At 47.0% G+C, this 22170-nt stretch overlaps 1 protein-coding gene across 1 annotated transcript in view; it reads left to right on the top strand.

Annotated features, from left to right (window-relative positions):
• The window catches only part of CDC42BPB (CDC42 binding protein kinase beta (DMPK-like)), a 122094-nt gene that overhangs the window by 46673 nt on the left and 53251 nt on the right, over window positions 1-22170 (top strand). Inside the window, exons 2-4 of the mRNA XM_012647055.1 lie at window positions 6934-7025; window positions 11082-11177; window positions 15388-15536. Coding sequence (XP_012502509.1) covers window positions 6934-7025; window positions 11082-11177; window positions 15388-15536 — 337 coding nt within the window. The remainder of the gene's footprint in view (window positions 1-6933; window positions 7026-11081; window positions 11178-15387; window positions 15537-22170) is intronic.

Raw genomic sequence — 22170 nt, forward strand, 5'->3', positions numbered from 1 at the left:
CGAGTCTGATGGGCTCTGTGTGAGGGGAGAGATAGTACAGCCACCCAGCTGGGGAAACTACCCTGGGGGCCTGTGGCACACAGTGAGGCCAGGACAAGGGGGTCAGGCTCTAGCTGCCTCAGGCGGTGTGGCACGGAGTCACCTGATGAGCTTTGCTTCTTTAACTGGGATGTGTATTAACACCTATGCTTAGGTCTAATCTTAAGCTCTCTTTGGCTGGGGAAATGTGCTTGTTGGTTACTGAGGAAAAATTGGACAATAAAACGATCTGTGTCACGTGACAGTGGGTACCTGTGCAGAGCTGTGCAGTCACAGCTGCACCCACCTGAGAGGGTGGTTCTGAGAGGCAAGAAAGGCACACCAAGGTGGAGAGACCATGATTGAGAGGGAAAGTGAAAGGATGAGAGAGAAAGTTATTTTGCCTAAATAGTTTATAGGTGTTTCTAGTGCTCTTCTTTGCCAAAGAACTGAATGCAAAACTCAGTTTTATGAGTTTCAAAAAAGATGACATCGATCACCTTTCAGGTTCCTCCCCAATTAAGGAAATGCGTCCTTTTGGGCCAGGCCTTCACTCCTCCCTTCATTCCCTCTCCAGGCTGTAGCAACTCACAAATGCCCCCAACCCTGAGTCATTCTTTGGTGTCAACACCGTCCACCAATGTCCTTTCAGGGTCCCAGTGGGTTCTGTAGCTAATGTCACAATCACCCTGTGGCCCCACAGGCTGTTCCTGTAGTCGCCTGCCGAACTGCACCTGATTGCAGCCTCTCTGTCTCTGAAAGCACCAAGTGAGTGACAGAAGTGACGGTGCTCTTATCAATGTTCGGACCAGATGTGTTCTTCACATATGGTTATGATTGAATAATATTTTTTTAATGCTAAGCTCGGGGAGGGCAAGTGTCTGCTGGGTCAATGGTGGAGCACGGATGTGTGTACCTGCAGCCCCCAGGCAGGAACTTGCAGAGTCCAGAACTGTGTGCACGCCACTGGTGTACATGGAGTGTTGTGAGCATAGCAAATGTACACCTCAAAATTGCAGCCCCTATGCCCCGCCCCCCAACAGAGGTGAGAGAAACATTTCTAGATTATTATATAAACAAGGTTCAGGATATTTGGGGTATTGCCCTTTTCTATAGCATAATGGCTTTGAAAACACCTTCTCAGTGTCTTGAGAACAGCCCAGTCTAGGATGTTCCTTTCATGCTGGCACCCCCTCTGGAAGGGTGGTTCCCTAGCTAATTCGAGGCAATGCCGGGGTCTGCCTGGGGCATAACAGCAGCCAGCGGCTCACTGGGCCGTGTGTGGTGTGCACAACATGCTTCACCTGGGTCAGTGCACACTGCACTTTCTAGCTGCTGACTGTACCACTCACACAGCTACTGCTCCACTGGAGAGATGAGAAACTGAGTCTCAGAGCAATGGGCTATGGTCCCAGGGTGGGCTGTGGTAGGCTGGACTTGAATCCCCCTGCCTGACCCAAAGCCTCTGTACCCAGCCACTCCGCCCTGCTGTCTCTCTTGTTCCTAGAATCGCTTAAAAAAAAAAAAAAAGACGACGAAACGAACTTTGCTTGGAAACGATTTTAAATTATCAGAACACTTGCATGAATAGAATGGTCCACAGAACACCAGTCTGACCCTCTGCCTGGATGTCCTTTTGTGAACATCTTTGCGTGTACTCTGTCCTTGGGGATTGTGCTCTTCTTTGTCAGTCTTGCCCCCTCCCCCCTTTGCTCTGTGTGCGTGCGTACACACATACGTTTTTCAGAACCACTGAGAGTACGTTGCCTGTGTGAAGGAAGACCTTTTACCCTACACAGACACACCTTGGAGATATCTCCAGGCTCAGTTCCAACCATCCCAATAAAGCAAGTATCACAATAAAGCAACCCACACAATTTTTTTGGTTTCCCATTGCATATAAAGTTATGTTTATACTGTAGTCTATTAAGTGTGCAATAGCATGTGTCTAAAAAACAATGTACATACCTTAATTAAAAATTCTTTATTATTAAAAAATGCCAATGATCATCTGAGCCTTCAGGGAGTTATAATCTTTTTTGCTGGTAGAAGGTCGTGCCTCTGTTGATGGTGCTGACTGATTAAGGTGGTGGTTGCTGAAGGGTGGGGTGGATGTGACAGTTTCTTAAAATAATAAAAAAAATGAAGTTTTCTGTATTGATTAACTCTTCTTTTCACGAAACATTACTTTGTAGCATGTGGTGCTATTCGATAGTGGTTTGCAACTATCTTTAAATATTGTAGTCAATCCTCTCAAACCTGCTGCTACTTTACCAGCTGCATTTGTGGAATGTTCTAAATCCTCTGTTGTCATTTCAACAGTGTTCACAGCATCTTCACCAGGAGTAGATTCCACTTCAAGAAACCACTTTCTTTGCTCATCCATAAGAAGCAACCCCTTATCTGTTCCAGTTTTATCATGAGATCGCAGCAATTCAGTCCCACCCTCAGGCTCCACTTCTGATTCTCGTTCTCTTGCTGTTTCCGCCACATCTGCAGCGACTTCCTCCACTGAAGGCTTGAACCCCTCGAAGTCATCCGTGAGGGTTGGAATCCACTTCTTCAAACCTCTGTTAATGTTGATGTTGTTACCTCCTCCCGTGAATCACAGATGTTCTTAATGGCATCTAGAGTGGTGAATCCTTTCCAGAAGGTTTTCAGTGTACTTTGCCCAGATCCACCAGAGGAATCACTGTCTATGGCAGCTGTGTCCTTAGGAAATGTATTACTTAAATAATAAGACTCAAAAGTCAGAATTATTCCTAAATCCATGGACAGCAGAATGGGTGTTGCATTAGCAGACTTGAAAACAACGTTCATCTCCTTGCATATCTCCATCAGAGCTCTTGGGTGACCAGGTGCATTGTCAATGAACAGGGATATTTTGAAAGGAATCTTTTTTTGAGCAGCAGGTCTCAACAGTGGGCTTAAAATATTCAATAAACCATGCTGTAAATATATGTGCTGTCATCCAGGCTTTGCTGTTCCATTTCTAGAGCACAGGCAGAGTAGATTTAGCATAATTCTTAAGGGCCCTAGGATTTTCAGAATGGTAAGTGAGGAGTAGCTTTGACATAAAGTCACCAGCTGCATTAATCCCTAACGAGAGTCAGTTTGCCCTTTGAAGCCAGGCATTGACTTCTCACTAGCTTTGAAGTCCTAGGTGGTATCTTCCAATATAAGGATGTTTCATCTACATTGAAAATATGTTGCCTAGTGTAGCCACCTTCATCATTGATCTTAGCCAGATCTTCTTGGTAACTTCCTGCAGCTTCTGTGTCAGCCCTTGCTCCTTTATCTTGAACTTTTATGTTATAGAGATGGCTTTTTTCCTTAAACCTCATGAGCCAACCTCTGCTGTGGCTTCCATCTTTTCTTCTGCAGCTTCCTCACCTCTCTCAGCCTTCACAGAATTGAAGAGAGTCAGGGCCTTGTTCTGGATGAGGCTTTGGCTTAAGGGAATGTCATGGCTGGTTTGATCTTCTGTCCAGACCACTCAGACTCTCTTCATATCAGCAATAAGGCTGCTTCGCTTTTTTATTATTTGTGTGTTCAGTGGAATAGAACTTTGAATTTCCTTCAAGAACTTTTCCTTTTCCTTTTTTTTTTTTAAGAAGACAGGGTCCCTCTCTATCGCCCAGGCTGGAGTACAGCGATGTAATCATAGCTCACTGCAGCCTTGGACTCCTGGGCTCGAAAGATCCTCCCGCCTCGGCTCTCAAAGCGCTGGGATTACAGGTGTGAGCCACTGTCCGCCGTGCTTGGCCAAGAACTTTTCCTTTGCATTCACAACTTGGTTAACTGTGGTGCAAGAGGCCCAGCTTTCAGCTTGTCTCGGCTTTTGACATGCCTTCTTCACTAAGCTTAATCATTTCTAGGTTTTGATTTAAAGAGAGAGACATGTGACTCTTCCTTTCATTTCTTTTCACTCAAACAGTTAGAGGCCATTGTGGGGTTATTAATTGGCCTAATTTCAATATTGTTGTGTGGTAGGAAATAGGGAGACCCAAGGAGAGAGAGGATGGGGGAACTGCTGGTTGGTGGAGCAGTCAACACACACCGATTAAGTTTGTCGTCTTATATGGACATGGTTCGTGGCACCCCAGAACAATTACAGTATCAAAGATCACTGATCACAAATCAGCATAACAGACATAATAATTATGAAAAGTTTGAAATGTGAGAATTACTGGAATGAGACACAGAGACAGTGAGCATGTGCTGTTGGGAACATGGTGCCAATAGACCTGCTTGACGCAGGGTAGCCACAAACCTGGAATTTGTAAAGAAACACAGTATCTGCAAAACACAATAAAATGACGTATGCCTGTCCTTCACTGCCTGTTTTCTAGTAGGGGTCTTCTTTTATATAGCCACAGTTTGTGTGTTTTCATTTAATTTAAACTGATCGAGTTTTCCTTACACCACAGTTTGTAGTTGGCCCAGTGATGTTCTTTATGACATTGTTTTGCTTTTTCTTTTTCCCTCGGTGCAGGATCTGGCTGGCATCAGGTACTACACTTTACCATCACGTCCTAGGATCACTTTGTAATGTTTTGTAAAATCATTTGGGCTTTTATTCCTTTGCCGAAATGTCTAATTTTGGAGATATTTTGGGGATCGTCATCGCTTTGAAACAATTAAAACTGAGTTTTTGGCCAGGAAGAAGTTTCTGATAAACCAAACAAGATTTTCTACAAATTCTTTTTTCTGTAGATTGTATTGCAATAGGAAAAGCTTGTTCAATATATAGAAATTAAAAAAAAAACATTAAATTTTACTTATTATTGATTTGACAGATATTTTTCTGTGGGCAGTTACATCTTTCCATGTATTTTATCCGAGCCGTTTTGTATGGTTTCTAGAAATAGCCTGTGCCCTAGTATGCCTGGTTTAAAGAATTAAGCTTCCCTTATCTCATCTTGGCCTTTTGGCTAAGAATAAGTGAAGAATTAAGCTTCCCAGTAAGAACTCAGTGTTGTTCATCTCATTCTCAGATCTGAATTGTTCATGAGGTTGTCATCTTTAGAATTTCAGTGTTCTTCTTAAAAAGTTATCAGCTCTACTATTCCTTCTAAGGTAGACCCTTTCTGTAGCAGGTATTATGGAGCTTTTAAAAATGCTGATATCTCACTTTACCTAGATGATAGCTGATTCTGAGGAAGAAGTAGATGCTCCCATTGTGGTAATAAAGTATGTACCCCTGTTTCCCACGTAGGAGAGCTTCCTAAGCCTATATTTAGGCACTGTTCATTTTTAGTTTATTCAATATTGTATCAGACTTGATAATTGGTTTCTAAGACCATAGTTAATACGCAGTAGCTCAAGTGTGACTGCCCCACCACAGGGAGCCGTGAGGGCGGTGATGAGGGAGGTGGCCAGCTGGGGAGAGCTGACTGGGAGCCCTGTGACATAGGGCAGGTGCCCTGACCCTCAGCAGGCTCTGGCGTCACATCGGGGCATGTTCGTTGTGGAACCCGCATTGTTGCCAAGGGAAGACTAATTGTGACTGTCATTATGATGTAGTCTTTAAAAGCCTATGCCTGAGAGTGTCTCAAGCCTCAAATAGCATGTCTATAAAATAATAGAGTTTAAAACCCTCCACCACCTGGGATTGTTGTGAGGATGCAATTAGAGAACAGATAAATTGCTTAGCACAGTTTCTGCTGCCTGCAAGGTGGTCAGTGAATGCTAGCTCTCATGAGTACTTGACAGTGCTATTGCGTAGTGTATGGTATTTAGAAAGACAGGGGAGTAAATGATGCCATTTAAGAACTCTTTGTTCCATGTTGCTGCATGCCCTTGGCAACCAAAAGGTATGGAAGTCACCGTCACTGCCACTGAGTGGGGTACAGTGCCATAGCGGGAACCTGGGCCAATGAATGATCAATTTACCTGGGCTAGAACGTGCCACACAATGGTGCAGACGCCAGGACAGATGTTGGTAGTGATGGAAGAGCTCATTCAAGATTTGGCAGAGCCCAAAATATCTAAGAGGACTTCCTGAAAGAGGTAGCACTTGAGTTATGGCTTGAAGCACATGGCTGTGAGCCAAAATGCTGGGCACTGACATCACGTGACTTAGTTGGGCCTCGCAGCTGTCTCAGGAGGCCTGTCCTGCTCTGATCCTCTTGTGTAGTTGTGGTAACTGAGGCACAAACAAGTGAATTTGCCCAGGTTACACTCCAGAGCTCACACAGTTACTACCCATGAAGAAAAGATTCTCAGTGCAAGAACGGTGGGCGCCGATGTAGAAATGAGTGCCAGCCACAGGAGGGGAGAGCACCAGCGGGGCCTCGGAAAGCAGGGAGGGAAAACCTCGGGCTAGTAATGAGTTTTAAAAGGTGAGCGTTTAAAAAAAAATTTATTGATACATAATATTTGTCCATATTTATGGGCTACTTACGATACTTTGTTATGTGCATTGAATGTGTAATGATCAAGTCAGGGTGTTTGGGGTGTCCCTCACCCCCTGCATGTGTCATTTCTGTGTGTTGAAAACATTTCAGGTCCTCACTTGGAGCTATTTTGAAATACACAATACATTGTTGTTACTATAGTCACCTTACTGTGCCATCGAACATTAGAAATGTTTTTCTTTTTCCTTTTCCTTTTCTTTTTCTTTTTCAATGAAAATCTGCAGACATAACCCGAAGTGGAGGACAGTTAGCCCCTGTGCGCCGATCACTCAGTGCTAGAGTTTATGAGTGAGCGAGTGGTATCATTCAAGTTGCAGGGGGGTTAAAAATCGAGTTTCAGCACATAAAAGGGCAAATTTTTATTTGTGTGGAAAACTTCACTTTCCTTCACAGCGTGTTTCCCAGGCTTCCCAGGCAATTAAGATTTCACTGTAGTTATATTAAAATGTGCTCGCCTTTTGTTCCATTAACTAAATTTCTGTTAAACTCACATTTGTATTCCAGGTTGCTGTTGTCAAAATGAAGAACACTGAGCGAATTTACGCGATGAAAATCCTCAACAAGTGGGAGATGCTTAAAAGAGCAGAGGTACATGTGGAGTATTAAAAAATAAATAAAAATGGGGTTTCGTGTGAGTGAGAAGTGACAGTGAAGCCCAGCTGGGTAAAGACTGCAGTCACCTCACTGCCTTCCTCGCGGAGTGAGCTGGTCTTTGTCAGTAAGTCCTGGTGTCCTCCTGGCATCTGCCGCTCTCCTCAGTGGCGCTCACGCATTTACCAGGCGCCGTGCTGGAGAGGACGCCCTCAAGTACACTGGCCGGAGCGGGGTTTACTGTAAAGGCATATTAAAATCTCCATGGAAGTTTAGGCATTTATCGAAGTTCCGCTCCATCTGCAAAAGGAATTACAGAGTTTGGAGCCTACTTACATACAGAAGTGTTTTCATAGTCCCACTTAGAGGGAGAGTCAAGATTGTAAATACAAGTGGATTACTGTGCTCGGTAGTCTCTGACGCACTTTCTCCTGGTTCAGTGTCAGTTCTCACAGTGGCTGTTTCCTGCCCCTGACCCCATCTCTGCAGCCCCACACTCAGCCCCTGGTCTCCCTCGTAACCCGACAGGGCTGGCCGGGCTCCTCCTCTGGCCATCTCGCCGCTCCATCCTCACCTGCGCTCTTCTGCCTCAGAGCCACGTACCCTTCCTGGCCAGTTTCCTGCTGCTCCATCCTTTCAGATCTGCTTGACTCGTCGCGCCTCTGCCAGAAGGCTCTTAGCGCCTGTGGCAGTGGCTTGCTGTGCCCCCCGTGTCTCTGTAACCTGTTCGAGCAAGGTCTGCCGGCGCCACTGCAGCTGCGCTCCAGGACTGCTTGGCCTTGTAGCCGGGCACTCCCCTCTAGAGTCCAGTGCCTCCACCTCTTCCTTTTGGAAAGTCTTTCTTTGGCTTCTAGCCTCTTATCCTACCACTCACACCCTCCTAGTAATTTTAGGTGACACTTTCATCTTTCATTCTGGAATTCTTACAGCTGCCACATTGGGCAGATAATGCAACCATTTATTTAGGTCAGATCTTTCCTAAGCTCCATCCAGGTTTTGTTTGTTTGTTTGTTTGTTTTGCGATAGAGTCTCACTCTGTCACCCGGGCTTGAGTGCAGTGTGACAGCATCATAGCTCACTGCAACAACCTCAAACTCCTGCGCTCGAACGATCTTCCTGCTTCAACCTCTTGAATAGCTGGGGCTACAGGCATGCACCACAACACTTGGCTACTTTTTGTATTTTTTGTAGAGCTGAGGTCTTGCTCTTGGCTCAGGCTGGTCTTGAATTCCTGGCCTCAAGCGATCCTCCCACCTCAGCCTCCCAGAGTGCTGGGATTACAGGCATGAGCCACAGCACCTGGCCCATCTGGGTTTTTATTAACTTTGTGGGTATTCTCAGCATCCTTCCGGTGCCTCAGGATAATGTAGGGTAATCATTGTAACTAGCAGACATTCTTGCACTTTTCTGAATATTCAACTTATATTGGATCTGTGTAACCAAATTCAAATTAAATCAGCAATGTCTAAGTCATTTATGGCCTGGTCCTTTTCCTAATCCATACTCATTTCCTCTTCCATATTATGGCACCCAGCACAAGGTCTTATGCCCATTTATTGCTCAATAAATGCATGTTGGCTGACAGAGTTATCACTGTTTTGGAGTCACTTGGGCTCAAAATATTGGTGTCCATGACTGCTTCAACCACTGGGTTTCACAGCTCCCACATTGCACACACAGTCTTCCCTCCTTCCTTCCCTTTTTGCCTTGGTGCTCTTCCCTTCCATCCTCACTCCATCATCTTACCTCATGCTTCCTCCAGCCCCTGTCCCCAGACCACTAGCCCCAGCTGAGCAGCCCCACAGCCCCGCACGCCCCCACTGCAATTGCGGCAAACTCGGGAACATCCCTGAAGCCATTTTTTTTTTTTTTTTTTTTGAGACAGAATCTCACTGTGTTGCCCTGGCTAGAGTGCCGTGGCGTCATCCTTGCTCACAGCAACCTCAAACTCCTGGGCTCAAGCGATCCTTCTGCCTCAGCCTCCCGAGTAGCTGGGACTACAGGCATGTGCCACCATGCCCGGCTAATTTTTTCTATATATTTTTAGTTGTCCGATTAATTTCTTTTTATTTTTAGTAGAGACGGGGTCTCGCTCTTGCTCAGGCTGGTTTCGAACTCCTGAGCTCAAACAATCTGCCCGCCTCGGCCTCCCAGAGTGGTAGGATTATAGGCGTGAGCCACCGTGCCCGGCCTGAAGCAATATTTTATGGGAAAAAAAGTAGCCACTATTACATGAAAGTTTGGGGAGATATAATGTGTTTGGTATTTACCCAGCTGTTGTGGTGGATAAGTAAATTTTAGGAGTGAATAGTGCTCATTTATTTTGAATCTGGTTACACAGATCCAACATAAGTGGCATACTCAGAAAAGTCCAGAAATGTCTGCTAGTCATGATGATTATCCTAGACTACATATAATGGGATATACATATGTATGAGATACAGAAAAACATATATGCGTCGATTATAATGCTAGTTGTAAATAATTTATCTTTTTATTCTTACTAGACTTATTTTAAACTTTAAATTTTACATTGACTTGTAAAAAATTTTCTTTAAAATCATGAATTAAACAAGAGGTTAGGCAGTAGAAGAGTTGCTAAGCAGTGTAAGTTCATAACTTTTAGACCAGGCTAGGTCTTTATTTGATCTTTTTTGGTCAAAAATACTAAAAGTTTCTCTGCTTTTTAAATAAAATAAAACTAAACTGCTGAATAACACGTCTGTCCTGTCAGTAGTCTCCGTGCAGGCAGTTCCCAGTTGAAGAGTTTGTTTTACGCGAAATGTGGGTAGGTCGATGCCAAGCGTGCAGATGCGTGGTCTCCTCTCGGGAGCCACGTACAGATGCTGCAGGGCGCTGGCTGCCCCGGCCTCCTCCAGTCCCACCTCGCCCGGGACTCACTTCACCACCGTTTGTTCCTGGAAGAGGGCCTGGACGACAGGAGGTCGGGCACACCAGTGCTGAGGTTTCCCTGCAGCTGTCCCTTCAGTGAGCCCTGTGGTTGGGGTGGCCCTTGGCAAAGGGGGTCCAGTGGTTCCAGAGCTGCTTGTCTCTGCACGTCTGGACCGTGAAAGCTGATTGTCGACCGCCCGTTGTGTTGTAATGACTAGAGTTGGGATACATCCACCTCAGCCATTTTGTTTTGAAAGGAAAACTTAAAAGTTTAGGAAAGAAAATCTTGTGGAAAAAAACAAATTACTGAGGTCACCACGAGACTCTTGTGCGAGAGGGGGTCGATCTTGGGCTCCAGTGCCTCGCCGAGAAGCCACTGTGGCTATACTTTTTCTTTTTAAGCTTTACAAGTTTCAGATATAAGAAAGTTTAAATCTTGTTATGTTATGTGCTCAATAAAGAGGAAATTTTACTATAATTATACCGAAGACCTGGTTACTTTTAAATAGAAGGTGCAGCCTGTGTGTTACAGCACTTTTTTTAAAAAGCTACAGCAGCCTAAAAGGTAGCCTTTTACCCACGTGCTCCCAGGCATAGGTCTCCACAGGAGAATCTTGTTGTGATCATATTCGTCAGTGTACTGTGAATAAGTCGTGTTTCCTCAGGGTAACTGACGCGCTCAGCGCTCCGGTGTGTGCCCTGCCCTGCCCGCCATGCGGCTACTTGGTGGCGGGTGGGGGCAGCACAGACCTGGGCACCTTCAGGAGGTCGATCTGGTCGGGAAGGCAGGTGATGCTGGATGGAGGAGCCCGCCGGGGCTGCTGCTGGAGTCCAGCGTGAGGATGGGGCAGATCCGAGGCTGGCTGTAGAAGTGGGGCGTTGGGGAGGGGACGGTGGTGCAAGTACATTCTCAGCAGCCTCAGGTGCTTGCGCAGGGCTCGGGAGTGGAAAGAAAGAAAGATGGCTCTGCCTCAGTGCTGCAGAGCCTAGGGGTGCGTTTGATTCCCTGTGAGGTAAGGGACTCTCCTCCGTGCAGCCTGGAAGGAGGGGGACGGGGGACACTGTCTCTGGAGCCTGTTGAAACGGGGACCCCAAAATCAGGAATGTGCTCTCTGGGACATTTCCCTGGTGGCGCAGACTGGTGCCCCTTCTGCTTTGCAGACGGCTTGCTTCCGAGAGGAGCGTGACGTGCTGGTGAACGGGGACTGCCAGTGGATCACCGCGCTGCACTACGCCTTCCAGGACGAGAATTACCTGGTACGTTTGCGACGCCGGAGCCCAGAGACTCTCGATCCGGTGATATTTCACTTAAGTTTTTGGATTCCTTTGTGCTGCCACTAAAAATTAAGTAAGATGATTTGCAACTGACATTAGAAAAATGTATACTGGACTAGATAAAATGGAGGGGTTTGTTTTATTGTAGTAATTGTCTGGTAGGATGTTTTGTTAAACAGACTTATGAAAGCATGTATTTAATTTTTCTCTAAATCACTAGATAACCTGATTACTTTGTTCACTGAGTTTATGACATTTAAGTAAACTGGGGTCTGAAACATTATCAATCTTGAATTATGTATAAGAAAAAGAAACTGCCGTGGGGATTTACACAGTTGCAGCTCTACACCAGCGAATGCCTCAGGCTGGTCCACAGTCCCCGCAGTGGAGGAGCTGCCGCGGGAGGCATCTAATACAGTTTTTAGGTGACTTGGTTTCCATGTGTCTGTCATCTATCTTCTGACTTGAGCAGGGCTAACTTCAGTGCTGCGTAATCAGGGTTGGGATCCACACGTGTGTAGAGTTGAGCATGGTTGCCTTGTAAAACACTCGTGGGACAACTAACTTAGAAGTGAAGGGGAAACCGGACCTTTGGTCTCAGGCACTGAGTGACCCTCAGGACTGCTTTCTTCACGACTTTTTATTCCTAGAATGACTTTCTAGGTCTACTGAAACCTAAAAGAGCCCACCTCATGGAGCTCTGGGTGGACGGGCCTGTGCAGACTTCAGAGAAGCAGGTCTGGGCTTAACTCCCTCCGGCTGGGACTGTGTCTGCAGCAGCAGCAACAGCTGCAAGGGGGTATAATTGCTGTTGTCACCACAGCCTCTCTTTCCATAACAGCCACTTACATGTTCACACTGAAGCTCCTTGGTCATGTGCTCCATTGGCTCACAAGAAATGGAATAAATGCAGGATTTCTTTTATTCATCTTAAAATAATCTCTTTCAAACATCAAAGAAATCCCTAGGATTGGAAAGTCCAGGATTAGGTAAAACGGTGTGTTATATACTCTTTTAGAATTTTGAAAATTTATGTTTGTTTCAGCTGGTGTTCACTGAGCACTTACGACGTTAGGCCGGTGCGTTATCTTAGTCTTCCCGACAACCAGGGAGTTAGGCCTTTGTGATCATCACCGTTTCATAAATGGGGTATCTGGGGCACAGGGAGGTGAGATCACTTGCCCAGGGTGAGCACACAGATGACAGCATTTGTGCCCGGTCCCAGCCCGGCCTGTCTGGCAGACTGCAGAGTCCCGATGCTATGAGACTGTCTCCACAGAAACCCCTCACTTCCTGGGTCAGTGTCCCTGCTCTGAGGACCCAAGTGGACTGTGTCCAGTTATTTCCTCTTTTGTTAAGAACTGAATGATATTTCCAAGTGGTACTAGACAACATGGATGTCTACAGAGGAACACAATGATTTTGTTTTGTTTCTAATATTTTCCCAAAATCAGCATAGTATGCTACTGTCTAAAATGTTAGGCATTACCAGGTTTATTCTAAGTTAAGACGTGTAAATTAGGATCCCAGTGAAGATGCTGCAGCCTGAGTTTTTGGAGTTGCTTGGTTAGAAGTGCCATGAAAACAGGGTGAGAGAAAGTGAGGGTGCCAAAGCTTTCCAGCATGTGACTGCGGATCCAGTTCCTGGGGCCGCAGACCTTCCGCCCGTGGGCTGGTGCATCTGGGCAGGTTCCTCGCTCCTAGGTGACTGTGCAGAAGGCAGGAGGCCAGCGTGGAAAGCAGACAGCTGAGCGTGAGCTCAGGCTGGTGCCGGGTGTCTCACGTGGCCCCTCTGCCTGCCCACAGAGCTGGTTCGTGTCATGGCGTTTGTTATAGGTGTCTGACTTGGAGTTTTATAAAAACTAAACCTGTTTCACCACTAACTAAAGGGGCACTACCTTAGTGACTTAACTCAGAATCCTGCGTTACACGACAGAGTAAAGAGTTGGGATAGTTCTTACTCCAGAATAAGTTTCTACCTGTCTGCCTGATGAGCCCTTGCAGCTTATGTTCCTTACACACTTGTTTTCCAGGTGACCCTCAGCCAGATTTGGCACTGCTATAGTATGCTTTCTGTGTTCTTTTTAGATTTCCAGGTAGACATGGGAACGGTTGGGGCTCAGCTAGAAACCATTTCTCTGACTTTGTTCAGGGGCCGAAGGTCTTGATCGTTCATTCACCTCCTTTTGCCTCACTGTGCCACCTGCACCAGCAGCTGCTGCAGCCTGTCCTTCCAGAGTGTCTCCAGGGCCCACCACTGTCCTCGCTCCGCACTGCCCTCCATGCACGGCCCCTCACCGCCTGGGCTGCGTCCTCCCTGCCCCATCAGAGAAGACCTTGAACATAGTTGGGTTGCTTTACCCCACGGCCCTTAGAGTGGAGCCACAGTCCCCACCGTGGCCAGGGCCCCACCACTGGGCTCCAGCCAGTCATCCTTTTCCATCCCTCTGGCATGCCACCTTCCTCCGGCCTCTCTGCACATACCCTCTGTCTGGACACAACCTCCAGCTGCCCTTCAGGCCGCAGCTAGGCATTTTCTGGTTGTCACTATGTGCTAGGCGGCATGTGTCCGTGCTGGCACTTACTGCTGTCTGGTCTTGGTGCATGCCATGGTCTCTCCCTCCACACAGTGTGAGGTCTCTGTGCAGGGACCTTGTTCACACCAATGTCCCTGTCACCCAGAAGGGTGCCAATAGGTATATTGTTGAGAGTGAGTGAGTAAACATCCCCTGAGAGTGTTCTGTGTGGCAGGAGTTGGGCGAGAGGTGGAAGGGACAGAGAACCGTTAGGTCGGGACTCTTGCCCTAAGAGTCAGTTGACTGGAAGGGATGGGGCAGTGTCTGAGCCGGGCAGGGAGACTTCAGGAGGGGACAGTTGAAGAGAGTCTTGTAAGCAGGATGAGACTGTTGCTGGTGAAGGTTCTGTTTGAGAACAGGCACCTAAAATGAAGGCTTCTCTGGTTTCCTTAGATCTAGCCAGGGCCCACTCTCTTCCTCAGACAAGCCCACCGGCACGGTGATTGCCTTTCTTAGGAAACACTGCAGCGCTGGGTTGCAGGCGACGGGCGCTGGAGTCTGCCTGCTTGGGTCTGGTCCTCGCTCTGTCACTTGCTCCCTGCCGACTCTGGCTATGTCGTCAGGCCTCCTGTGTGAAATGGACTCCCGAGGGTGCTGGGGTGGGGGTTGACAAGGGGCACTGGGCCTGCTTCCTGCAGCCTGCGGGCCCGAACGCCGTAGTTGCGCAGTGACTGGTAGTTGTCGTTATCGTTAGGTTCTCCATGAGTATGACAGGATTATTTCCCTGCCTGAGTTAACAAGGCATTTCCTCCCTGTGGGAGTAGTTAAAAGTTAGCTATTCAGACCAGGGAATTCGTGTCTTACAAGGAAGTTAACACCAAGGAAGGCGATTGCTGCGGGGCCGAGACTGCCTGTTTCTTCAGTGATCTCTGAGGCTTCGCGGCCCCGGGCGGTGGAGGTGTTGGCTGCCACTCGGACTCTGGCTTTGACGTCCTGCCCGTCCTGGGGTGAGATGCCCCCATCAGGGCCTCCACCGCCCCGAGCTTCATGGCGTGAGACTTCTGTGCAGAGACTGTGCCCAGGCGGAGCCCTGCCGGCTGGCTCTGAGGAAAGATGGGCTCAGCACCGTTAGTGGGAGATGTTTTTCCTCCTCTTGCTCTAATTTCTACTTAAACAGTAGCTTTTCTGATTTTTGTGTGGGGGTAAACCTCTAAATACTTATTTTCAGCTCTTTCAGGATACCATCTTTCTGGTAAGAGCTGCGAATATCACGTGCGATTTTAGATAATTTGCCTCCCTTCCCTGGTCCAGTGTCCTTCTGGAGAATTATTTTTAAACCCAGTAAGATTTGATGGGCCATTAACTTGCTTCTACTGTGGGTCAGTAGCTTTTAGAGTGCCTTCGCCAGCCTCGAACCCTCCAATTGTTTCTTTCATTGGTTAAATGTGTTATTCATTGACGTCTGTTCTCTGCCATATGCATAACTTGAAATTACAGCAGTGTACGGTTCATCGGGGTTCATGTTCCAAGAAGGTCAGTCCTGGATGACAGAAGAACAATTGAGAAGCCGTCGATCCAGACTTGAAGAGTCAAAGAACTTCCACAGTAGACGTTTGGCCTCAGTCAGGTCTAGTGGTGACTCAGTTTTGTATTCTCCCGCTCTTTCCAATTTGTAGTACTTAGTCATGGATTACTACGTGGGCGGTGACTTACTGACCCTACTCAGTAAATTTGAAGACAAGCTTCCGGAAGATATGGCAAGATTCTACATTGGGGAGATGGTGCTGGCCATCGACTCCATCCACCAGCTCCATTACGTGCACAGGTAATGCCCTCTGATGCTTGGTGCGGAAACTCCATTGGGTGTGTTAAAGTGTTCCTTTCAGGCTTCCCTGAGTCATATACGCCAGGTTCTAGGCTTCCCAAGAAGCCACGCAGGTAGTGAGTCCTCGCTTTGAGCAGCCACAGCACAGATGCCAGCTTTTACTCTTACAGTTGTGATAGTCTAATTCCTGTCACCTTGTCTTTTGGTATTTACATGGTACTGACTCACCCTCTCCCTGCATGGGGATGTCCCCTCCCTAAGATGCCTATCCTCCCCCCAGCTCATCCCTCTGCATCTCCACTTTCTTTCTTTCTTTTTTTTGAGACAGGGTCTTGCACTGTCACCCAGGCATGAGTGCAGCGGTGTCATCACAGCTCACTGCAACCTCAAACTCCTGGGCTCAAGCAATCCTCCTGTCTCAGCCTCTCGAGTTGCTGGGACTGTGGGCACACACCACCACACCCAGCTAATTTTTCAATTTTTTGGTAGAGATGGGGTCTCACTTTTGCTCAGGCTGGTTTCCAACTCCTGGCCTTAAGCAATCCTCCTGCCTCAGCCTCCCACAGTGCTAGGATTATAGGCGTGAGCCACCATGGCCAGCCCGTCTCCGTGTTTTTTCTCAGCTCTGCTCTCAGTTCCGCACTGACCCACAAAAGGCCTCACAAAGGGAAGACGGGGTTGAGACAGAGAGGTTTACATCACAGCAACATAAGGACTTGGACTGCGTGATCATAGGACTCTGCTGAGGACCCTCTGTGTGGGACGGAAATGGGAGCAGGCCCCTCCCCATCCCTCCCTGGGCCCACTGTGCTGTTCTTGCTGGGAGGGCAGTGATGACTCAGCCTCTTAGCATCCGTCAGTTCTCAGACTAGAAGGTTCACTCCTGTGGTTTGTTTTGGTTTTTGTTTTTTTAAAACTAGTTTTACTTGTATTTTTATATGGTGATAGTTTTTACGGTCAAATAGTTCTGCAGAGCTTGTAACAAAAAATGAGCCCAGCACTGCCGCACCCTGACTTCACTTGCTCAGGTAACTGTTGTGAACTTTTTAGCTGCCTTCATATTTCTAAATGACAGGCTTATTTTGATCCTTCCTTCCGATTTAATTCTTACATAATTACCTCTCTCTCTCACCCCTTTCTCCCACATTTACTCTAAAACTCTCTTCCTTCTCCCACATCGTCCCAATTTGTAAAATAAAAACATGTAGTTAAACCAGTTTTTGGTGTTTATAATATTATGACTATGTAACTATACTTATATACATTTTTGTTTTCTCTGGAGTTATTAATTGCCTTGTTTTTCCATTAGCTTACTTTCTATGTAGTTATCACTAACTGTCCCCAAATATTACGGCCATATGGTAAAGCTCTGTACGTACGTGCAGACACATCAAGTTGTCTTGGTCTGACTGTTTCTTGGCGATTCCCCTTCCGTCTTTCCTGTTCCCTTCTGCTTTGACTCTCTTCAGTCTCGCTGTGTTGTACTCAGTCCGAGGTTGCTTTTCCAGCACAGAGATTCCTCACGTCTCTCTGGGGTTGGAGCCCTTGTTTTCTGGTCATTTGTCTTCCTTTTTCCTGGTTTATCCTTTTGATCTGTTAGTGCATATCCTCAGTGGTTTCTGGAAAAGGGGGTGTGTGAGATGGTTGTTTTGAGATCAGCGTCTTTGTTCCATTCACGTATGTGACTGGTAGTTTATTCAGTATGGAACTGTAGATTGTGAGTCACTTTACCCTTGGGACTTTGAAGGTGTCATACAGTCCTATGTCTTACACCTTGAGTGTTGCTGTTGAGAGGCTCGAGGCCCTCATGGTCTCTGTGGCTTTGTCTTGTGCAGGCCCTGTACTCAGCCTCCACAGCTGGTCCGCAGACATAGTCCCTCCTCTGTGGGCAGTGATGGCACGCACTGTAAAAGTGACCGCTCTTCAGTCTTGCTGTGAGTGTCACCTCCTTGCTGGAGGATGAAATTGAGGCGCAGAGAGGTGGGTGCCTTGCCTTGGGCCACACTCAGATGTGCATGGTACTGCCCTGCTGCCACCTGTGTCCCAGGACACACAAAGGAGCTGCCCCAAAAGAACACAGTTGCTTCATTGAGCGCGATGAGGTTTTATCTCTTTTTTTTTTTTTTGAGAGTCTTGCTCTGTCGCCTAGGCTAGAGTGGTGTCAGCCTAGCTCAGAGCAACCTCAAACTCCCGGGCTTAAGTGATCCTCCTTCCTCAGCCTCCCGAGTAGCTGGGACTACAGGCATGCGCCACCATGCCCGGCTAATTTTTTCTATTTTTAGTAGAGACGGGATCTCACTTTTGCTCAGGCTGGTCTTGAACTCTTGACCTCAAGCGGATCCTCCAACCTCAGCCTCCCAAAGTGCTAGGATTACAGGCGTGAGCCACTGCGCCCGGCCTTTCTCTCTTTTTTAGTGTATTCTTTAATGTAGTTAGGCCTGCTTTTGTAATAGTTATTGTAGTTTTTTTTAACATTTAGATTTTATATTCTGTCTTCCTATTAGGACTTTCCCTAGTTCACAGTACAGAGATAAGTGTCTTTATATTTGTCACAGATCTCCAGAGAAATTAATTTGACCATCTTTTTAGTAGTTTATTCTTTTCCTATTTTGCCCCTAATTAGAAAGCATTCTCCTCATTTTCTTAATTGGGTTTGAAGAAGCTTTGCTCTGTCATTTGACCTCTAGGCATAGTAGGCTTGAAAATATACACTTCAAAAATTTTTTTCCCCTCAAATCAGCTCATCATTCACATTAATGCCTGAATGACCCAGTCTAAAAATAGAACAAAGTCAGATTTTATAGGAAGCCTGTCTTACCTCAGTCTCAGCTGGGTACATTGTGAATAAGTGAAAACTGTATTTGGTAGGGTCAGAAATAAGTGAGTTTCATCGGCACAAGAGTGATACCACTGATTGATTTAACCAGTGGGATTTAGAGTATGTGCCTTAACTTGGGTCACTTTCCTGTGGTTGGTTGTGGGCTGTAGTGACTTCGGGCACCACTCCACCAGATGGGATTCTGAGGTTGAACAGCTACTACCCGGCTTGGCAGCTGAACCCAGGGAATAGCCCACGCAGGTGGGTATAGCCCCTTCCTGAGAGGTCAGGCCCTGATGATCCAGAGGAAAGGCAGAGATTGCTAGTGACAGCTACACAAAGGATCGCAGAGAGAGGATGTCACATCCCCAAGAGAGCAGAGAGCACGTTGCATGAATGAAAAAAAACAGGGTACAAATTTAAGAAGAGGAATATTCAGAGAACAAAAAGGGTTTTGGAAAATAAAAACTAGAAAAAATAGAAAGTTTGGTAGAAGATAAAGTAGAGAAAATCTGACAAAGGAAAAACTGGAGAGAGAAGATCCAGTGGTCAGAGTGGCTCTGGAGCCACGCGCCACCCAGGTGGTGGACTGTGTGTTCTGGAGGCTGAAGCCTGTCAGAGGTGGCCCTTGGCATCCCAGCTGCTGTGGGAATCAGACTTCCATGTTGGTTTTGCAGCAGAAAGCTCCATGAGGGGGACAGTTGGAAGTGGGAGTTGAGCAATCACTTGGAAATGGGACGGTGAGGGACACAATAGGCTTCCCTTTTCAATGTGTCAGAGGAAGAGCTGGGAGGGAAAAGCACAGCCTGTGGATTGTCCATGGCTCTAATCCACGCTGCCCCCACCCCCACCACTGTTCTTAGCCAGAGTTACAGCAGCTGCGAGAAAAGGCACTTGGGGGGTGACTAGAGCTGCTGCTCAGCCCTGTGCTGACTCTTCCTTGAAGATGTTGCTGCCCTGGGTTTTGGAAGGGAATAGCTGGAGGCAGTCCCAGCACGGTGGTGGCCCACGGGGACCATCAGCTCTTGGATCGGCAGCTGTCTCAGGTGGTGGTCTAGGGACCCCCCGCCCATCTAAGAAGCTCTGCCTTAGTCTTCGCCCTGAGCCTCCAGTGGTCTTCTGCCCAGAGGGCCTTTGGTCATGACCTCCTGCACACATTAGCAGGATAACGTGTATGTGGTTTGCGTGTTTGGCCCCTCCAAATCTCCTGTTGAAATTTCATCCCCGGTGTTGGAGGTGGGGCCCGGTGGGAGGTGTTTAGTCATGGGGGTGGATCCCTCCTGAGTGGCTTGATGCCCTCCCCAGGTCGTGCAGGTCATGCGTGAGTTCGGGCTTTATTCTGGCTTTGTTAGTTCATGACGCCAGAGCTGGTTGTTTGAAGGGCCTGACACCACCTCCTCCCTTTCTTTGCTCCCTCTCTTGCCACGTGACACCTGCTGCCCCTTTGCCTTCTGCTTGGAGTGGGAGCTCCCTGAAGCCCTCACCAGAAGCAGACGCTGGCACCATGCTTCTTGTTCAGTCTACAGGACTGTGAGCTGAATAAACCTCTCTTCTTTATAAATTACCCAGCCTCAGGTATTTACCATAGCAACGCAGAACAGACTAACACCGTATTGGTGGTATTCTAAATACAGAGTCGCAATGCCCAGATAACTCCTGGCTGTGCACGTGGCTGGCAGTGGAACACCCTGGAAGGTATAAAGGGAAGAGGCACAGGGTCTTCTCAGAGTCAGCTAGTGCCAGGGGTCCCTGGTGTGGCTCTGGAAGAACGTACCTATTTAGTAGGGAATTACTGGCAGCCAGGTCCTGTTTCACATAAAACTCTCGTCACTTCATTCCTGCTAACTTGTTTCGTTGAGCACCTATTAGTGGCAGGTTCTCATGCCTCCTTAGTGTCTGTCCAGTTTGTGCCTATTCTGTCTCAGGTCACTTGGGAAATTTTTTGTGTGTGTATGTAAAATTGTAGTTATTTGCCTTAAACAGATTGTCTTGTGTAATCATTTCTCCATTTTTATATGAATTGTCCTGCCTTACATTCCCAAACCAAAAAAGGTAAGCCAAAAAGATGCGATTTGTGGGGAGAAAAACCAGTGAGTTCTAATCTGAAGTCATCTCATTAGCCTTGTCCTCAGTCCGTTCGTCCAGGAAGCCAGGTGTGGAGCTGCTACGCAAACCAACCCTGCAGCGTTTTGGTCTTCCTTCTCGTTGAACGGGGTCCTCTTTTATTTGCAAGGGAGGCACACAGGAGAGGGGGGAGGCTGGGGGGTGGGTAAAGGTTCCTGAGGGGAGTGAGCACTAGGAGCGCCCGTCATGTGGGGGGCTGGGGGGGCAGGGGAGGGGTTCAGTCTGCTGATTCCGGGGTGTTGGTCTGTCTGTATTTTCCACTCCCTCCCTTCGTCCACTCCCCCTTTCTACCCCTTTCACTCTTTTCCTGTGAGAGGGATGCCAAAAAATTGGCAAATGTGGAGGAGTCTTTTGGATGTCCCCCAAAATGCTATTAATAGCTATTTGCACTTCTGGCCTAAGCCTTCCCTCCACACAGAGGCCTGTGAAAAGCTCACTTACCTCCAGTGTCAGTTGTAGCACCCAGCATTTCCTTCTCAGAATCTGCAGAATAGTCAGGTTTTTAGGGAGATCAACACCTTCCTTCCTTCCGAACACTGGTGAGTCTATTGGGAAGTGAACGTTACACATGTATAACGTATAAAAAAGAATTTGTTCTTCTGAAATAAATTTAATTTGGATTTATGTAAATACGAATTATGCATTCATTCCCTGTCAAAACAAGGTTTTTATTAGTGAAAATAATACATTCAGCAGGTGTTTTCATTTTGATTTTTTTCTTGCTGTCTTTAAGGCTTAAAGATTTTGTGTCAAAGTTACTACAGTAATATGAGACAAAAATAGGTATCTTTTTTTGTGTTCCGGTTTCCTTAAACAATTGCTCACGGGGTGAGTTTCTTCTTAGACCGATGCAGCGTGTGTGGGGAGCATGGACGCCTGCATTCACGGTGCGTGTCGTGGAGTGAGCACAGACTGGGAGGCGGACAGCAAGTCACCTATGCCCAATTTCCTCTTCTGTAAAAAGAGGAGAATAATATCTACCTCACAAAGCTGGCTGGTCTGAGAATTAATTGTGACAATTTATAGAAAGCATATACTGTATCTGGCGTTTAATACCTGGTAGCTGTTTTATTGCTGGTTCCCAATAAAAACATCCTTTAAATCATTGTCATCTGTAGTTGTGGTAGGAGGAGTTTTTGTAACTTATCAAAGTCCATTCTTTATGTGAAATTTATTGAGGTATAGTGAGTAAAGCTCCCAAATCGTAGGTGTACAGCTCAGTCAATAATTCACAAAGTGCATATGCTCACGACAGCACCCAGATAAGAAGCAATGTCAGCAGCACCCAGAAGCCTCGTCGTGCCCCCATCACTACCTCCCTAGAGGTAGCTGCGCCTCACCTCCCACAGTGCCATCCAGCAGACCTTTCTGCAGTGATGGAATATTTTATAATTTGTACTATCCATTAGAGTAGCCGCTGGCCACATGTGGCTATTAAGCAGCTGAAACGTGGCTGGTCCATCTAAGGAACTAAATTCTTCTTACTATTATTTTTGAGACAGGGTCTCACTCTGTTGCCCAGGCTGGAGTGCAGTGGTGTCATCATAGCTCACTGCAACCTCCATCTCCTGGGCTCCAGTGATCCTCCTACGTCAGCCTCCCAAGTTGCTGGGACAACAGGCATGCGCCACCATGCCCGGCTAATTTTTTTATTTTTTGTGGAGACGGGATCTTACTATGTTGCTCGGGTTG

This window comes from Propithecus coquereli, unplaced genomic scaffold (assembly GCF_000956105.1).
Source record: "Propithecus coquereli isolate 6110/MARCELLA unplaced genomic scaffold, Pcoq_1.0 Scaffold256, whole genome shotgun sequence".
Lineage (NCBI taxonomy): Eukaryota > Metazoa > Chordata > Mammalia > Primates > Indriidae > Propithecus > Propithecus coquereli.